Raw genomic sequence first — 20,032 nt, 5'->3', positions numbered from 1 at the left:
ATATGAAAGCTGGCTCAGTTAAGTGTCTGCTGCACTGTCCAAACTGTAAAAATGTCCGCCATTCCATGTCGGTGAAATGGGGCTCTGTTTGAATGTTCATGCTTTACGCACAAGCTATTGTTGCGTTACTGGATCACGGAGTCCCTGGCGTTAAATTCTGACTTCATGTTGCACATTAACGCTACACGGTCAACCGGAATGCCTTTGAATTTAAGTCGGAAAGCAATTTAGCCCTTATTCGCCTATATAAGGGTGGGGGGTCAACTTGAAAAACAACTATTCCAGATCGAATAATCTGAATTCATGCATTTAATGCACTTATATTCTTCTCTTTTGCTAAGAAATGACCAATAATCAGCTTTCCCAGTCATATTTTGCACTTGCAGATGATATTTCATTTTTACCTAAAGTTAGTTTAGGTCACAATATACTAAAAGATTTCCTACACAAATTCAATGTGAAAGCAATAACTTAAACAAAAAATAAAGTCAAACTTTTGCGCATAGACATCCCCATAACCATACCTTTTCTTAAAGAGCATTCCAAGCCGCAATGATTTAAACAATAAAAAAGGGGGGTCATACGTTATGCAAGAAAGAACTCGACGCGAATCAGCGGTCACTGTTTTATGGCCATCTATTTACCGGCTTCGTACCAGTTGAGAAGGCTTTCCCGCCATCTGTCAAAGTCTCGTGTAGTCTCCAACCTTCAAGCAAAAGAGTGAATTTTTGTTAAACATCAATGTTTTCCCTACCACATGCACAAAGAAACATTCTAAAATAAAGCCATGGCAAGTGCCCCTACAGAGAATTGTGTCTTCTTATAAATGATGTTCATGTTTTTAGAGAGTATAGCATTGCACTCCAAAATATTTTAGTATATTGTAACCTCTTGCAATTCTCACGCTACATCGGTGTTCACAGGTGCGCATGCGTAAATGAAGCAGGAAATGACGCTCATATTGAGTCGTGGACTAAACAATTTCTTTTTTGTTTCATGTTTATTGTTACCATAATTTAATCAAACACAGCTTAACGTCTCATTTCATACAGATTAATTTAATAACAAATTGGGGTTCTTCATTGCTGTAAGTAAAATATTGTGATAATAAAGTGTAAAGTTTTATATTTTGTTTTAGTGAAATAACATATCCCCCTCCCACAAACAGTTTTGACAGCTTGTAACTAGGCCCGACACTCCGTTGTGTAATTTGTTGTGTAACATATTGTAAATAAACAAGACAGTGTCGTTCTATAGCGCATTTTAATGATGACTTCACTCTCGTTTTACACATTATTGACAAGTTTATTGTAATTGTTTACAAACACTGAAACAGTGATGTGTGGAAATTAGTTGCTTTCATTATAACTTAAGTAAAACCCAGTTTTCTATGCAATTTAAGCGAGTCATTTTGTTGTTACCTACTCCACAAAAGAAAAAATGTAACAAAACTACTACATCAAAAATGATTTAACTATGTTTGTATTACTTCCATCAATGAAAATTTTTAAGCACTTCATTTATTATAAGGAAACAGCAAAATCCTTTTGTAACATAGAGACAGGGAGAGATGGACACTTTTGGTCCAATCTCAATGAAACGTGGTTAGAAAATGTGTTTTTATGATATCTTGGCCAAGTTTGAAAATGGTCCTGGTCCAATGAAGATCATGGCCACCGGGGTGGGAGGGGGGGGGACAGCAATTTCCCAAAGTTGTGAAAAACTGCCATTCTCACAGAAGGAAAAAAAGCCGTGCATGCTCATGGTTAGCTTTTGTAACCACCTTTGTCCGTTGTGGGTCACCTGTCGTGCTTGGTCATCAGTTATCTTGTTAATGCTGTACAGGGCACATGTATTGTCCAATCTTCATGAAAGTTTGTCAGAACATGTGTTCTAGTGATGTCTTATATGAGTTTGAAAATCGTTCTGGTCTCAGGGGTTCCACTGGCCCAAAAAAAGTTGTCGCCACTTTTTCGCGGCGCGAAACTGTCAGTTATTCCGACCTTATTAATTATGACAATCGTCTAAGAAACCTTACAACATCAATGTCATTGACTATATTATTACTTTTAAAAGTATGTAAATACATAAATAATAATAAGTAACTTCATAAGTCTTAATAAGCTTTATTTATACATAAAAACATTGGTTTGCACATGATAAACAATCACATAAACCATCTTCTTTGCCAGGCCACGACTTTTTTTTTTATTGGTTTACAAAAATAATTTTGAAAATGGTCCATCGGGCGGTCGAAAAAAAAAAAAAAAAAAAAAAACATTGGAAAAATAAGTTAATACTAATAACATCAGAACAAAGACATCATATCTTTTATAACCTTAACACAGAGACGAAAAATCTAATTATGCAATGAAACACATCTTTATCTTCAAATGAAATGAGTCACCTAAAAGCACCTTTTGTAACATCAGGCAATTTTAAACACTCCATTAAATGACATGCGTTCTTCTCCCATTAAAACGAAAAAGTGCGCTTCATTTCCGTAATTCGATGCGCACCATTACGCAATGCGATGCCCGTTGCATAAATCTTATATAAGATAAACTACTCATACACAAAGTATGTGTTTGCTCTTATTGGACTTATGACATCGTCCATGAAAAAAATCGAGGTAGATCGATCCCCGCGTCGTCGCGGTAATGTTTGTTAAAGTTGTTGTTGTCATGAAAACTCGTTGATTTACAACGCAACACGTCTTTATTAAACTGACGCGAATTAATACAATCATATTTGTCAACTTGGCTTTTGCTTTATTTTGATAATTTAATCCAAAGTTTAATGTTAGCAAGTGTTTTTACTGGAATTGTAAACAAGGAGCCAGTTAAAGTCTTCCGAAAATGTGCAGTCTGTGTGAATTGACAGTTTGACGTCATCAAAGGAAAGCCGCTTGCTGTCTGAAGCAATAAAGCGACAAATTTCGCGCCGACAAAATTGGCTTCCTTTGTCTAGCAATCAACATGCCGAACCAATCGTGCGTTTGTTTCTCAATTGCAATCCTCCAATTTAATAATAGCACGTGCATAGCTCCGCCTTCGAATCTTTTGCAGAGAACGGAGGCGGAGTTTAACGGTTAATTGAGCTAGTATTTTTAATACGCAAGTTGAGTTCCGATTTGCCGAAATTACTCGGCCCTAAGCATTAAAACGACAAATACATTTATCAATGATTTTCCGAGATATACCGATTTGTTCCGATTTCCAAACTTTCTGTACAGTTCCTATAGGCTATAAACTATGGCGGACGTGTTTACAAAATTCCTAAACACATATATCGTAAATAATGGTCGTGTTTTATTGGATTATTTATACTAATTATCAAATTGCAAGGTAATACTTTTTTATCTACTATAATATCGGGTATGTTTAATATAATAAACATGTTAAACAATATAGTTGCGTCACAGACTCGGAAATAAATTTTGATGCGGTCGACATTTTACTGACGCTGATTTTCCTATTGTCTGTAATTAAATAAATTTTGAGAAGTGCCCATAAAAGGACTGGTACATACTGTGTCACATTGAAAAATATCCCGATCTCTGTAATATATGTGAACCAATCGTTGATTGTACTTACTTGATTTTATTCGCAACCGTACTCAAACCGGATCGTTTTTTTTTCTCGTTTCGCTCGTTTTTCAGTGCGGTCGGGAATAAAATATATAAAAAAAAGACGATTTTCCGATTTTATTTTTTTTCCCATTTTCCAAAAATTAGGGTCGGCGGTTTTGTAAACCAAGAAATATAAAAGTCGTGGCCCCAGGAACAGCACATTGGCGAGCGCTGCCTTCATTGCTGCCTCATTCTTTGAGATTGATGATTTGCTGGCAGCCGCAATATCCTTCCGAAGCTGCATCGCCTCAGCAGCAGTCTGGTGTTCTGAAAAGAATAAATAAATAATACCATGAGACTTTGTTTTTATTATTTCCATACTGTATAATCAAATTTCAATACAAACAATACAGCTGGGAAGCAATGTGAATATGCACTTTAAACTAAACAATTGGCTACCACACACAAACATACCCTTTGTTTTTACATGCTTAGTTAAGGACTCCTTTTTCATAACGTTACAACCAGATGTAAATACATTTTTGAACTGGCTTTTAACACAGTAGTCACAAAACATTGACTTTGTTTTCGCATCATATGAAATGAAAGGGAATTCCGACTTCCAGCTATCATTGAATTTTCGCTTTGCTACAGAATTATCATGTTTTTGCAATTTTTATACGCCCGTCTATGACGGGACGTATTATGGTATACCCCGCGTCCGTCTGTCCGTCCGTCCGTCTGTCCGTCCGTATGTCTGTTAATGTCGTACGCTACGTCAAATATCCTTCGATGGATTTTTTTCAAATTTCAACACAATCTTAATATTGATAAACCCTGATCCCCTTTCGTTTTTGACGGAATTCTGAATTGTCGTTCCAGAGTTATGGGACTTTGTTCGTCAAAATTTCGTGATTTCATTGAATGTCCTACTGTAGCTATATAAAAATGTTAAAGTTGTTATAACTTTGGTATGCTTGGACCTAGAGTCTTGAAACTTGACATGAAGGTTGGCCAGAACTAGTAAGTAACCACTGGACATTTTAAGGTCATTCATTTGAAGGTCAAGGTCACTGTGACCTTGAATGTAAAAATGTTAAAGTTGTTATAACTTTGGTATGCTTGGACCTAGAGTCTTGAAACTTGACATGAAGGTTGGCCAGAACTAGTAAGTAACCCCTGGACATTTCAAGGTCATTCATTTGAAGGTCAAGGTCACTGTGACCTTGAATGTAAAAATTTTAAAGTTCTTATTTCATGTTATAACTTTGGTATGCTTGTACCTAGAGTCTTCAAACTTGAAATAAAGATTGGCCAGTACTAGAAGATGACCACTGGTCATTTCAATGTCATTCATTTGAAGGTCAAGGTCACTGTGACCTTAAATGTTAAAATGTTAAAATTGTTATAACTTTGGTATGCTTGGACATAGAGTCTTCAAACTTGACATGAAGGTTTGCAAGCACACTTAGATGACCACTGGTCATTTCAAGGTCATTCATTCTAAGGTCAAGGTCACACAAGGTCACTGTGACCTTAAATGTTAAAATGTTAAAATTGTTATAACTTTGGTATGCTTGGACATAGAGTCTTCAAACTTGACATGAAGGTTTGCAAGCACACTTAGATGACCACTGGTCATTTCAAGGTCATTCATTCTAAGGTCAAGGTCACTGTGACCTTAAATGTTATTGTTGTTCATGTATCCTACCGTAGCTCAAATATCCCCCGATGGATTTTTTATACGCCCGTCTATGACGGGACGTATTATGGTATACCCCGCGTCCGTCTGTCCGTCCGTCCGTCCGTCCGTCTGTTAATGTCGTACGCTACGTCAAATATCCTTTGACAGATTTTCTTTAAATTTTAACACAATCTTAATATTGATAAACCCTGATCCCCTTTCGTTTTTGACGGAATTCTGAATTGTCGTTCCAGAGTTATGGGACTTTGTTCGTCAAAATTTCGTGATTTCATTGAATGTCCTACTGTAGCTCAAATATCCTTCGATGGATTTTTTTCAAATTTCAACACAATCTTAATATTGATAAACCCTGATCCCCTTTCGTTTTTGACGGAATTCTGAATTGTTGTTCCAGAGTTATGGGACTTTGTTCGTCAAAATTTCGTGATTTCCATGCTCATGTACTTATAAAATAAACCATGTATTCAAATACAAATAAACTGAAGTAAAAAAATGATTCAAAGGGTTATTTATTACCTTACTACTTCATTGGCGAACGACGGGCGTATCATGCGCTCATGGCGCAGCTTTTATTAAGGATTTGCATTGCTTTCATTTGTTTCAATTTCTAAAGCACGCTTTCGAGGATTGAAGAAGTCATGAAACGCCATGATTGCTTGTGAATATGTAATCATATATGTCTCTTTATATACGAAAGCCATCAACATAAACTGTGAAAAATATGAACAATCTTTAACTAATGTGTAAATAACAATACACTTACCATGTTATTGATTAAAGAGTAGCCGCCTTATATATCGTTATAATCATTGATTTTTGTGCCAGTTTGTCCTAAGTGTTACATAATTGAGTGTTCTTTATCATAACAGAACCGTTAATCCGATAATAACCCCCATAAAACTTGACAATAGCAGTAAAAACACCGACTGTAACACTTTTCACGCTTCCGTGATTTCAGTGCACTCTACACTGTAGGTCGCTTACATCGTCGTAAATCAATATTTACAACTGACAAACGCTGGCCGCTTATGCTCGGTCGCATGCTTTTCGACTTGCAGTACATTTTCGGATAGGATTTTACCGATTTTTTGAAATTCCCCACTTTTAAAAAATTGGAGCCACTTAAAAAAAATTAGCGCCATTTGGCGCCAATGGCGATTGACAGCGGAACCCCTGGGTCTGTTGAAAAACATGATGGCCACCAGAGGGCGGGGCGTTTTTTCGTTATATGGCTTTAACAAACTTTTTTAACCCTCTAGAATTACTTTTTTAGTCCAAACTTCATGAAATTTGGTCAAAACATTTCTTCTAATGATATCTGTGCTTATTTTGACAATGATTCAGGCTGGTTGAAAAAATGGGGCCTGGGGGCGGAGTGTTTTTCTTAGAATTCGGCTAAAGTACAACCTTGTTAACCCTCTAGAAGTCACATATATGGTCCAATCTTATGAAACTTGGTCAAGTTTAAAGACTCCAACAAACCCATTGCAGTATATACATCTCAGGGATTTCAATAGATGCAGAATCCTGCGTTTTGACGCGAGCAAAGTAAAATGACTCCTTTTTGACGCAGCCCTTTTTTCTGCTGTGCGTCATTTTGACGCATCGAAAATTAGACCCCTGCGTCAGTCAGTTAACATATCGAGTTCCATGTTAATAAATCCTGCTGTGCTCCTAATTGAAATTAATATTTCAGTATTTGAAACTCTGTCTATAATCGAGAGAATACCCTAGCGTTGTTTATCTTATCTCATCTCTTCCAATATACATGTACATGTCACCATCTAAATAGTGCGTGCGCACTAACTGGGTAATTAGCAGCAGTGATTACGTGATAATTGATTGACCATCCGATAATTTTTTATCAGATTATTTTTTGCAGACTGCAGACGGCAAGGTTAAAGAAAGTCGGCAAAAATAAAGAAAAAAGCAAAATTGATCAAAGGTCTATTAATAACGTAGATCCACTATTCAGTCCAGCGAGTTTTGTCAGTTTGTTAATCCACCGATAATTACGAGTAACACCCATATATCTTTTATAAACTGGAATACCAGTTCAGTTTTCTTATACTAACAAGTCATAATACTAGACATAAACATTGAGAAAACACATTACCTCGATTATGTACAAATTATCCGAGTAGAAATAAATTTCATACGTCATGACTTTCGACATTGTAAATGGCAGACGTATTGTAAATTAAATTTTAACCCGCGTTCAATTCAAAGCAACCGATCCAAATTACAAGTAATGGTGATTCAATAATGGAGAAAGCATTAACTGGATTTAACATACATTTGATAAGGTTTGTTAAACCAGAAACAACAATTAAAATTTGGATTATTAAATTTAAACTACTACAGGTAAGGCATTCTAAAGTGTACATATTTTGGACCTGTATAGTATACGGATAAACAGTAATAGATATACTAAATGTTCCATGCATTTAGATTGTGTTTTGTTACAAAAGCTATCATAGGGATGATGGTAATATAATAATGATACATATGTGATGAAAAGGTGCTACCGGTACATATCTTAAATTACTTAAATGTGTTAAAAGACTTAAATGTGTTATGATGAAGTAGATTTTAATGAGCATTTATTGTTTTTACAAATAAACATAGTATATTGATAGAAATAATAAAAGTTGTGAAATGAAAAACTTAATGTGGATATTGTTCGCCCAAATTATTGATATTTTGTCATTATCTTTGTGTACCATTAAAAAATGTTGTGTTATGTATCATGGTCTTGTTTTTTAATAAAACAGTATAACTTTTTAAGATATTGTGTTACTCTTAGAGCATATTTTTATCTAAAAAACATTAATAATACAGAAAAAAACACAATAAACGCGCTTCAAAATTGACCCCAGCATTTTTCAATTTGACTCCTCAAAATTTCAGTCCAGGGGTCATTGACTCCTGGTTTTTAAAATCTATTGAAATCCCTGCATCAGTATGTGTTTCCCCCATCACTACTTATGCAAATTGGGCTACTCTCTTTCTTCCTCTTTCTTTTTAACACAAATAACATCAATAGAATAATAATAATATTAATAATGTAAAAAACAATATAACACCTTCATAGTAGTTAAACAATATAAAACAATCATTGTAAATGCAAATAAATTTAAGTACTAATGGATGTAATAATCCTGTTTTTTTTTGTTCCATATATGTCCTATCATAAAATTCTACATTGTTTACGTTTTAAATATTGTCAAGGTCTTTCATTGTGCAAATTGTTCATCTCAAAACGGATTGACCTACTTGCTTTTGCAAGTTAAAAGCAAGTTAAGGAATTCCGACCAATCAGCGCCAAGTTCTTAAAAAGGAGTCAACCAATAGAAAATCTTCTTTAGCGTAGTTTTACATGCTTAGATTTTGAGTTTCTCGTATATACGGTATTAAACGTTTTTATTGTTAAAGTAAAGCTAATTTTATATTATTATATTTTTATGAAAGCACCGCATCAACACTGCAAAGTACCTTATTATATTTATGGTTCAGCCCAGGACAGTCGGGCTGACCATATGGCCGTTTTCGGCCTTTTTAACGCACAGTATATATGTTAAGCAGTGTGCTCGGGCAATGGCTTTTAACCGAAGTCCCGAGGGTAAACAACCCCATTAGTCAGTCAAACTTGGTCAGAAAATTTGGTCTAGTGGCAGCTTAGCTGATTTATAAAAAGGTTTTGGTTGGTCGAAAAACATGGCTATCCGGGGGCATTTTTCCTAATATGGCTATAATGAAACCTTGTAAACACTAGAAGTCACATTTTTAGTGCAATTAAATGAAACTTAGTCAGAATACTTCTAATGACTTCTTGGACAAGTTCGAAAATTCTTTCGGTTTGTTAAAAAAAAAAATAGCTGCCTTATATATGGTGAAAACTTGTTGATGCTATATTAGCCACATTTATTGGTTAATCTTCATAAAACTTTGTCTGAACATTTGTCCGAATGAAATCTCGGCTGAGATTGAAACTGGGTCATATGAGCTCATAAACTAGGTCTCTAGATCAAATAAAAATACATGTGGATACTCTAGAAGTCAGTTTTTTTTTAATCTCCAGGAATCAGCTCGCACTTTCTCAGAATAGTCTAGTTCCTTTTGGTCTCAGGTGAACCCCTTAGGGCCCCATGGCCCTCTTGTTTTGTAAACATGTACATTTTCCCCAAATGATAGCCTAAAACTCACAATTAAAGGTTTAGTTCATCGATTAAGCAATATAATTAAGTTAAACCTAAGTAAGTCTAATATTGAAAACAATTTTATCCTTAATTCTATAGTTTATTTATAAGCCAAATAAGCTTCACCAATTTCCAATTTTGTGTCAAAGCAACAATTATTTTTACAATCCAAAAGAATCTGGCCACATTCCCAAAATGGCGAGAAAAAAAACATGAGCATCTCAGCATATCACATGCCATGCCCCTGTGATATTTACAGATTCTTTAGAGGAGTAAATCATAAGTACAATACATAATTTATCATCTACCCAAACCAGTTATAGTTTGAACACTGTACCGATGCAACCGTGACAGCCTGAAGAAAATGTTTATTTCTTGGCGTCTGGTATTGTGTTAATAAAAATTGAAAACTAGATACTGTCCTTTTGATGCTTTTAATTACAAAAAATCAACCTCTTCAGTAATCGCCCTGTTACTTATTTTTTTATGCCCCCCTTCCAAGAAGAGGGGGTATATTGCTTTGCACCTGTCAGTCGGTCTGTCGGTCCGTCCACCAGGTGGTTTCCGGATGATAACTCAAGAACGCTTAGGCCTAGGATCATGAAACTTCATGAAAGATCATGACTCGCAGATGACACCTATTGATTTTGAGGTCACTTGGTCAAAGGTCATGGTCATGGCGACCCGAAATAGTAAAATGGTTTCCGGATGATAACTCAAGAACGCATATGCCTAGGATCATGAAACTTCATAGGTAGATTGATCATGACTTGCAGATGACCCCTATGGATTTTGAGGTCACTAGATCAAAGGTCAAGGTCACTGTGACTCGAAATAGTAAAATGGTTTCCGGATGATAACTCAAGAACGCATATGCCTAGGATCATGAAACTTCATAGGTAGATTGATCATGACTCGCAGATGACCCCTATTGATTTTGAGGTCAGTAGGTCAAAGGTCAAGGTCACAGTGACCCGAAATAGCAAAATGGTTTCCGGATGATAACTCAAGAACACATATGCCTAGGATCATGAAACTTCATAGGTACATTGATCATGACTCGCAGATGACCCCAGCGATTTTCCTTGTCCAATTGGGAAAAGTACCCGTACCGGTCCAATTGGGAAAAATCGAGTTGTGAAAACATCAAAATTGGGAAAAATCGAGTCGTGAAAACCTCAAATTGGGAAATTGGTGTATTTGATTTTTTGCTCCCAAATACTTTAAAATTGATAACCAAGTGTTTTCAAGCTGTCAATATTATATATAAACCTAGGTTCAAGCTATAGAGCTGCAAAGGGAAACTAACTAAATGTTGCTTAAAAAAAAAAAAAAAAATTTTTTTTTTTTTTTTTTTACCTTTAATTGGGAGTTTAAGGACAGCAATTGGGAAATTTGTATTTTTTTCGTAATTGGGAAAGTGCCGTTTACCGGTACTTTATAAAGAAGGAGGAAAATCGCTGGGGTGACCCATATTGATTTTCAGGTCACTAGGTCAAAGGTCAAGGTCACGGTGACCCGAAAAAGTAAAATTGTTTCCGGATGATAACTCAAGAACGCTTTTGCCTAGGATCATGACACTTCATAGGTACATTGATCATGACTCGCAGATGACCCCTATTGATTTTCAGGTCACTATATCAAAGGTCAAGGTCACTGTGACAAAAAACGTATTCACACAATGGCTGCAACTACATATGGCCCATATGGGGGGCATGCATGTTTTACAAACAGCCCTTGTTATTGATTGACCTGCAAGTTCAATTTATCATACGTATGACTGGATAACTGGACATAACAAATTCTCCATGATCTAAGGGAGATAAATATGTAAAGTATTTAAAGATGCAGTTTCAGAGTTGTTGTTTTTATGTTCCCCACCACTATAGTGGGTGGACATATTGTTTTTGCCCTGTCTGTTGGTTGGTCTGTTGGTTTGGTCAAACTCTAACATTTGCGATAACTTTTGAAATATAAAAAATAGCAACTTCATATTTGGCATGCATGTGTATCTCATGGAGCTGCACATTTTGAGTGGTGAAAGGTCAAGGTCATCCTTCAAGGTCAAAGGTCAAATATATGAGTCAAAATCGCTCATTTAATGTACACTTTTGCAATATTGAAGCAAGCAACTTGATATTTGGCATACATGTGTATCTCATGGAGCTGCACATTTTGAGTGGTGAAAGGTCAAGGTCATCCTTCTAGGTCAAAGGTCATATATATGGGGACATAGTGTTTCACAAACACATTGCTTGTTTTAACAGTTACCTTTTAATTGTGTAGATTTATTATTTCTTGGTGTATTTCTGAATATCCTTTGTGTATTTTTCCATAGCAAAGTGGGCGATCGATAAAAAATCTGAGCTGAGATTTGATTACATTTGCGATCAAGCGATTATAATTCAAAGCATGAGTTGTTTTATTAAGAACAAGAACTTCTTGGATTTGGCAAATAACGTTCAACATACAAATCCATTTTTGCAGCACCCTTAAGGCTTTGCTTTTTGTGGTCCTAGAAATCTCCCTATGCTTGAATGAAAATGTAATATATATTTAAAAGTATAAATTAATAGTGTGGTTTATTTAATTTGACAGGAAACATGCTCTATTGACCAGATGTCTTCCTGTAAGCACCAATGTTAGCCCGACGCCGGAGAAACAACTCTGAGTCAGATGATCAACCAAATCCATATGGTCGCTATCAAAGTCAAGCCCCAACTACTTTTGTGAGTCAGACCCCACCTGTCCAGACTTATACCTCCAGTGAAATACCCCTGGCATCATATGACAGCGACATGTCATGTAGGGATCGCACCCATGAGTTTATGTCTGCTGTGAAGTCGCTCCAGGCACACCAAGTCAATGGAGTCTCGCCTGCAGTCAGGAAGTCTGCGGCAATCAAGCAGCGGAGTGAATTCACACAGATTGCAAAGTAATTGTTATATGATTATGATGTACATTTATTTTGTATATGATTATGATTTGCCTATGTGACTATTGATTGTAAAAAATACCTGCATTTTTTGTTATATTAGAATATCAGATGAGTAGTATTCAGTATAACACAAGTGATATTATTAAGTGGAGGCCCACAAGCCATTTTTCACTTTAATTTGTGATGAGGCCCCTAGATTTATAGAGAAAACTTGTTTCTGAAATTAGTACTTAAAACAAATATGGTAAAATATTAATATCCTTAACACTTTGTATTTTCATCCTTTTAGTACCTTTAATCAGTTTAATGTTTAATAATTAGGTCTCCTACCATCTTGAAACTAAATTTAAATGCGATTTCAACAAGATTTGTATTGTTCCTTTTTTAATCTGATAATTACCATAATTGATTTCATATGATCATCTCAATCTACTGATGCTTCAATCATAATTGATCCTTTACAATCATCATGCTGATTCATTTCAAATGTTTGTTTTTTCATTTCAGGCGAATTGGAAGAGATCTTGCCAACACATTTGCCAAGTTGGAAAAACTTGCTTTATGTAAGTGATGTTTAAATCCTGTGAGTTAACTAATATGTTCATTGTAAATATTTGTATATAACGGTTAAGGGGATTATAACATTATTTCAAATGAACCAGTTTTAATGGATTTAGCTAATGGAGAAACCAAGAATCCATAGATTGATCAGCAAGCTTAGAGTTTTGCAATTCTGAAAGCTTGTGTTCATTGTATGAGTTATATTTGTTGACACAGATTTACCTGACAAAAGGCGTAGTTATATTTATCCTATTGTGACAAGTCAAATATAAATCTCTTATTCGATCATTTCAGTGGCAAAGAGAAAGTCCCTGTTTGATGATCGGCCACTGGAGATCCAAGAGTTGACGTATATTATCAAGGAGGACATCAACAGCCTTAACAAGCAGATAGCTCAGCTGCAGCAGCTGGCGCGGGGCCAACAGGGTCAGAATGGACGACAAAAGCAGAGTCATTCAAACACAGTGGTTGTGGCTTTACAGGTTGGTAGGCTTACTCATCACCTGCAACAATGAGTGTCAGCGCTTCCCTTAGTTGCCCCAAAATGACACTCGTACGTCAATTGTACAACTGGTGGAAGTCCCTTTCATGTCCGATAATACTCATGAACCTTATTTTATAAGTTAACACAAAGCACGTATAAATCTCAACACTAAATATTGTCATTCAATCTGTTGCCTCCGCCTACATGTTACTGTATGGCATGAGTTTCTCATCAAGTAACAAATATTAATTTGTCCAGCTGTCAATCAATTTTTTTTGGTAATCACGTCAGCCAATCAGCATTTAGGCTGCTAAATAAGGGCCCAGCCCAATACAAAGGTGCATGCAATAACTGCACACGTCACAGATCAATACTGACCTATCTAAAATACTTCAGAGAAAAGTTTCTGCATTTTTAAACCAAAAGAAAAAATCTTAGCGTTCTCTGAGCTACAATTTTTATGTGCCCCACCACTATAGTTGGGGACATATTGTTTTTGCCCTGTCTGTTGGTCTGTCTGTTGGTTTGTTTGCTCCAACTTTAACATTTTGCCATAACTTTTGCAATATTGAAGATAGCAACTTCATATTTGGCATGCATGTGTATCTCATGGAGCTGCACATTTTGAGAGGTGAAAGGTCAAGGTCATCATTCAAGGTCAAAGGTCAAAACAAAAATTCAAAGCGGCGCAGAAGGGGACATAGTGTTTCCAACAAACACATTTCTTGTTTTATTCAGCTATCAAATATTAAAGCCCACCCTTCCTCGAGGAAGAATGACGTAATTTTGTAAATGAAGTCTAATTTTCACATGCTTTGAATCAGTACAAAGGGTTTAACACTAAATACATGAAAAATGTTAATTTGTAGCTAGAATTTACTTAACTTGTGTATTCGTCATTTGATTCACGCATGTTCAATGCGAATTCTCCATTCCACAATTAACTTTGTATATGCACATGCTTTAAATAGAGGACGTATGTGTTTATGCAATTCTTCAACACATTCATCATTAATATTGGCCATACTTTGGGTTTGAAAATAGAAATCTTAATTACACAAGATTATCAGGAAATTGATAGAGTTGGGACATAAGTAGGATTTATTAAAATACTGAAATAAAAATGGGACTTCCAATCTTATGACTGAAACGTCCAATTTTTCTTGGAAGTCAGTCAGGACTTCCAACTTTTGAAAGCTACTGGAAGGGCTGGTGTGTACTGGATTCACCATGGCCTTTGTGTGTTGCATGCATTGTACCGTAAAATATAAAATTGTGCTTTTTAACTTGTTATTTTACTATGTAAAAATGCCATAGTTATGTCCCCTTATTAACAAATAATTTATACAACATGATTAATAACAATATCCTCATCTTAAGACATGTTGCCTTGGACATGGGTTGATGACAAGGTGTCTGTTGCTACTGTAGCTACCACGGGTCAGTGATGTCTTGAATGTATTAATATGCTTTTATTACCATTGTTAACATACCACTTCTATGTGTTTTTCAGTCGAAGCTGGCTTCAATGTCAAATGACTTCAAGCAGGTTCTTGAAGTTAGAACAGAGGTGAGTTAGCTAGTATACATTATAGACTTGATTACCAATTGTTATAGCTTCTTCTTTTACATGTTTATAGCTTCTTTTACATGTAGAAGAAGAAGCTTTACAATGTTTTATTGTATTTGCATATACATGCACTTAATAAACTGTATTATGTTTGGCTTAGCAAACCTACTTTTCACTCAAAAATTATGCAAACCTCATTTTCAAATCCATATTTAATATGAATATTTGCTACCTTAATGTTGTAATGCTAGGTCAGGTTAGACTGTATTTGCATAAAGTATGTATTATAACCATAATTTGGGGTATATTCCACACATTTCTTTTAGAATTGTGTTTACATGGTAAAAAAATGTTTAAATATCAGTGCATTGGGATCCCAGTTACTTTCACTTTCAAAATCATATCAATATATTGTGTGTAAAACGATTGTTTTACAAAAAACTGCAGATAACCTACTATTCAACTGCATATCTTTTTGCAAAGTATATTATAGGTTTTAATCTTGAACCAGGTGGTGTCTACATGTATTAAAAAGAGATTTAAACAAATCTCTCTTCTCATAATGTCTTCAGAGTTTTTTTTATCCTTCATTCTACATAATCATTCTTTCACATGTATTGATGCATTAAGTATTATGTAAATTATGAAATGCTGCTGTCTGTTGTAGAACTTGAAACACCAGAAATCTCGTCGGGAGGAGTTTTCCCAGTCCTCGATGATGACACCAGTGTCTCAGAATGGCTTTGGGAACCCAGGTAACAACTGAATTGATCAAACTCCTTGAGTGATTTATATGATTATTATAATTATACCCCCATTACCATTGGTAATGGGGGCTATATAGGAGTCACTTTGTTGGTCTGTCGGTCGGTCTGTCTATCCCGAAATTTCATCCGATCTTCACCAAACTTGGTCACAAGTTGTATCTTAATGATGTATAGGTCAAGTTTGAATATGGGTCATGCCGGGTCAAAAACTAGGTCATGGGGTCACTTGTGTGTTTTAAACCGAAAGTTTTCGGGACCATAACTATGTCATTTATCGTTAGATTTTAAAATAACTTGGTACATTTGGTCACGATCATGGGACGGTGTGTCGCGTGAAAAAAGTACGTCGATATCTCCAAGGTCAAGGTCACACTTGGAGTTCAAGGGTCAAATGCTTGTCAGGGCCATAACTTTATCATTTATTGTGAGATATTAAAATCATTTGGCAAATTTGTTCACCATCATGGGACGGTGTGTTGCGCGAAAGAATCATGTCGATATCTCGAAGGTCAAGGTCACACTTTAAGTTCAAAGATTAAAAATGGCCATAAATGAGCTTGTCTGGGCAATAACTATGTCGTTCATTGTGAGATTTTAAAATCATTTGGCACATTTGTTCACCATCATTAGATGGTGTGTCGCGTGAAAGAATTACGTTGATATCTCCTAGGTCAAGGTCACACTTTGAGTTCAAAGGTCAACAATGGCCATAAATTAGCTTGTCCGGCCATAACTATGTCGTTCATGGTGAGATTTTAAAATCATTTGCCATATTTGTTCACCATCATTGGACTGCATGTCGCGCGAAAGAATTACCTCAATAACTCCAAGGTCAAGGTCACACTTTGAGTTATAAGGTCAAAAATGGCCATAAATGATCTTGTCCGGGCCATAACTATGTCATTTATTGTGAGATTTTTAAAAATACCTGGTACATTTTTTCACAATCATTGGACGATGTGTCATGCGAAAGAATTATGTCTATAACTCCATGGTCTAGGTCACAAGTAAAAGTAGATATACCAACTTCCCATACATTTCCAAAAAAGGCGAATGTTTGTGTTTATGAAATTCTCAACAAAAAAATATCGTCAAAAACGGCAACAGTGTTTTGTTGGATTATTATTAGTTACAAAAGTGCGAGGTAATAATATGTTTAAAACTTTAAATGCACTAATATCTGGATTATTTCATATAATTTAAATGATGAACAATATATTTGTGTTACTGAATCGGTCTATGAATTTTATACTTAGGAAGATTTTCTTTTTTTTCCAGAATGGTCTTTTTTATTTCAAGACCATTTTATTTAGAGACCACTTTTGGTTACTCCCTTTTGTGGTCTCTTTAAACAAGACTGTTATTTGGGCTTTTGAAAAAATGGCTTGAAAACTGATTCATATTTTTACATTCGATTTTCGCTATAAAAGATCAAGAAGCTTAAAGGTATATTTGCATGTGACTTTATTTTGCTTAAGCTGCTGATGTCTCGGCTGTTTCTCTGTAGTCAAATTACTGTCAATATTTTGTGTTGCAGGCCAGTCGGTTTTGTTGCTAGATGAAGCAAAACACAGTGGCCAGCATAGTGGCCAGTCCGGTGGAGATTTCACTATCAACTTTGGTGAAGATGAGAAGTCTCGGTACCAGCAACAACTACAGCTGATAGATCAGCAGGTAGGCACCTAGTGAGGACACAGAGTGAGGTCATGAATGCTGTAGTAGTAGAGACACATAGACAACATGTGTTCTAAAAGTAGCCATTGCCTCTTTTGTTGCATGTTAACTCTTTCAACATAAATTACACGATTGAATTGTGTTCTATATTAATACTTGATTTTGACACAGTAATACAGAAATTTGAATGTGGGATATTTTATCTATTTAAACCATTCCAGAATGGAATTTACTGATTGATACAGAACAGTTTAACAATTATAAAAATAAATATGCAATAAAAAAATAAAAGAAACTTAAGAAGTCCCAACACTGTAGATCTAGTCCCAAAATGACAGGATTGTAATTTTAGTATTTTTAGCTATTCACAAGATGAGGTCCTTTGGTATTCTATTGCATGGTAATCTAAAGCATTCTGATTTCTGTTTCCGCTGTCCAGGATTCCTATATAACCAGTAGAGCGGAGACCATGCAGAATATCGAGTCCACCATTGTTGAGCTGGGACAGATATTCACACAGCTGGTACACATGGTCAAGGAACAGGAGGAGGCGGTGCAAAGGTACATACAGCTGTTAGGAAATAAAGAATTATCATTTAAGATTGCCTTATTGTTTGCCTACAAATATCTGTGCTGTATTTTCTAGTGCAGTCTTATACTAAAGTATTGTAAGTATAAATAACGAGCACATACAAGGTTTACATAAAGGCTAGTCTTTTTCAAAGTTTACAGTTTTTAACGGAATTATTATTTTTGGAAGACGTATATTGTGAATTTATAAGTTACGAGATGGCAGCAGACACACTGTTTAATGTTACTTTAATGTTTTTATTGTTTTTCAGGATCGACTCTAATGTAGAGGACACTCAAATAAATATTGAGGCTGCTCATGGTGAACTGTTGAAATATTTCCAATCTGTGACCAATAACAGATGGCTCATGATAAAAATATTTGCCGTTCTCATTATATTCTTCATCATATTTATAGTGTTCATGGCCTAGTGAAACTTTCGTGCTCAGGGAAAGATGTCGCAAGCTTGGCCTGTGTGCTGGGAATATGTGTGTGGATGGATCTGATAAATTGGTATTTGTGTCACAGATTTGATGAGTTATGAAGTGAGTTTACATGGATATTAACAGTTAAGTGTTAACGTGTGTGTTCTGTATCTGTGGAACTAGAAGTGTTTGGAGGACGCCACATGTTCACCCAAGACCCACAATATTTTACACAACTGTGGATAGATTCTGCTCACAAGAAGGTTCTGATTTGTGAGGATGAAAGTACCAGTGCTCTATTACGAACCTATGGATAATCATATATGAAATTTTAAAACAAAACAAAAACAAGCTAGGAGGTATGGTGGTGAACGGCTGGATACTAGTATTCTGCTACTATTTTGAAGCTCTGAAAATGTTTGCTATTTTGAAGCTCTGGACATTTTTGTTAGTGCAAAATTGTTAATATATTGGCAAAAACTTAATTTTTGTCGGTGCAAAAATGTTAATATCTTAACAGAAACTTAACCGTTTTGGTTGAAGTACCTGAAGGGGATTTCTCCCTTACTTGAACAATTTTACTAAGTAGACTTGATATGTGATTCTTGACTGTGACAATTCTTAATTGTGATGTTATGCGACAACGTATGTGTTTTTGGCCAAATCTGGTGTACATATTTCTATATTATATGTTAATATATATATATATGTGTGACTATCATAATTATGGAACTATGGTTTTATTTAATTGTAAGGGTGACTTCCTTTCCATGATCACTATTTTAAGTAAAGCACCATAATTATAACTGGGTTGATTATTTCTCATTGAGGGACTTTCGTCTTCATTGCTTCGCATGGTAACTATTTACCGGTAGACTGGGCAAAGAGATTCAATTTCATTAAAACTTTACATCTTCTTCATTAAGCATGTATCATTCGTATGCGGTCTCCACAGCTGTCTGTGCGTTTGAGGATTCATTTTGTGTACCAACTCACAATGTTGGACCAGTACTTCGAAGCCTAGTCATTTAATGACTTATTATTTTGTTTTATGGTATATGGCTAGTTACATGTTAGAGGTTAATGGCTTCATCATACCTTTAATGCAAGACAGGGTTGTCTGCCCCTGTCTTTGTCCATTCATGCTTGCTGAAGACACCTCCTGGCTTTAAAGCTACTATTGTATCTCTTTCAGATAAAAATGTGTGTGTTAAATTATTGTTATAAATAGCTACTTATAGGAATTAACAAGGATCTGTAATATTTTGAAGCATCTTTGATTAACATGTATGTATTTTATAGTAAATTGATACTTAAACAGTGCAAAGCATGTTGCAATTTTTAGACAGAAAACTGTTACTGATGGAAGTGTTAACTGTGATCCTAATGTTATTGTTAATAAAATCAATTTGAAGGTAGACATCAGACATTTTAAACATAAACAATGTGTTGATATGTAATATGGGTTTTATCTCATATACTGTCATGGATCCCACGTACATCAATATCAGTTAGCTAATAATAAAGATAAAAATTAACACAGTGTCATAAACTTGATAATTGTTCA

The 20,032-nt window shown here is 35.4% G+C and overlaps 1 protein-coding gene across 2 annotated transcripts; it reads left to right on the top strand.

Moving 5' to 3' along the window:
- The first annotated feature begins 919 nt into the window (after positions 1-919).
- Positions 920-19,857, top strand: LOC127875442 (syntaxin-5-like). Of its 2 annotated transcripts, none has more exons than XM_052420503.1 (9): positions 920-1,087; positions 12,074-12,410; positions 12,921-12,976; positions 13,269-13,456; positions 14,972-15,028; positions 15,696-15,783; positions 17,333-17,469; positions 17,909-18,030; positions 18,312-19,857. In XM_052420503.1, the coding sequence occupies exons 2-9, from the start codon at positions 12,115-12,117 to the stop codon at positions 18,469-18,471; spliced, it is 1,104 nt and encodes a 367-aa protein (XP_052276463.1). In that variant the 5' UTR covers positions 920-1,087; positions 12,074-12,114; the 3' UTR covers positions 18,472-19,857. The 2 variants fall into 2 exon arrangements, with proteins under 2 accessions (XP_052276463.1, XP_052276464.1); XM_052420504.1 differs by having other exon boundaries at positions 922-1,087; positions 12,095-12,410.
- Positions 19,858-20,032: the final 175 nt, after the last annotated feature.

This window comes from Dreissena polymorpha, chromosome 3 (genome assembly GCF_020536995.1).
Source record: "Dreissena polymorpha isolate Duluth1 chromosome 3, UMN_Dpol_1.0, whole genome shotgun sequence".
Lineage (NCBI taxonomy): Eukaryota > Metazoa > Mollusca > Bivalvia > Myida > Dreissenidae > Dreissena > Dreissena polymorpha.
The sequence above is the reverse complement of the archived record's forward strand: the minus strand, read 5'-3'. Positions and strand labels throughout refer to the sequence as shown.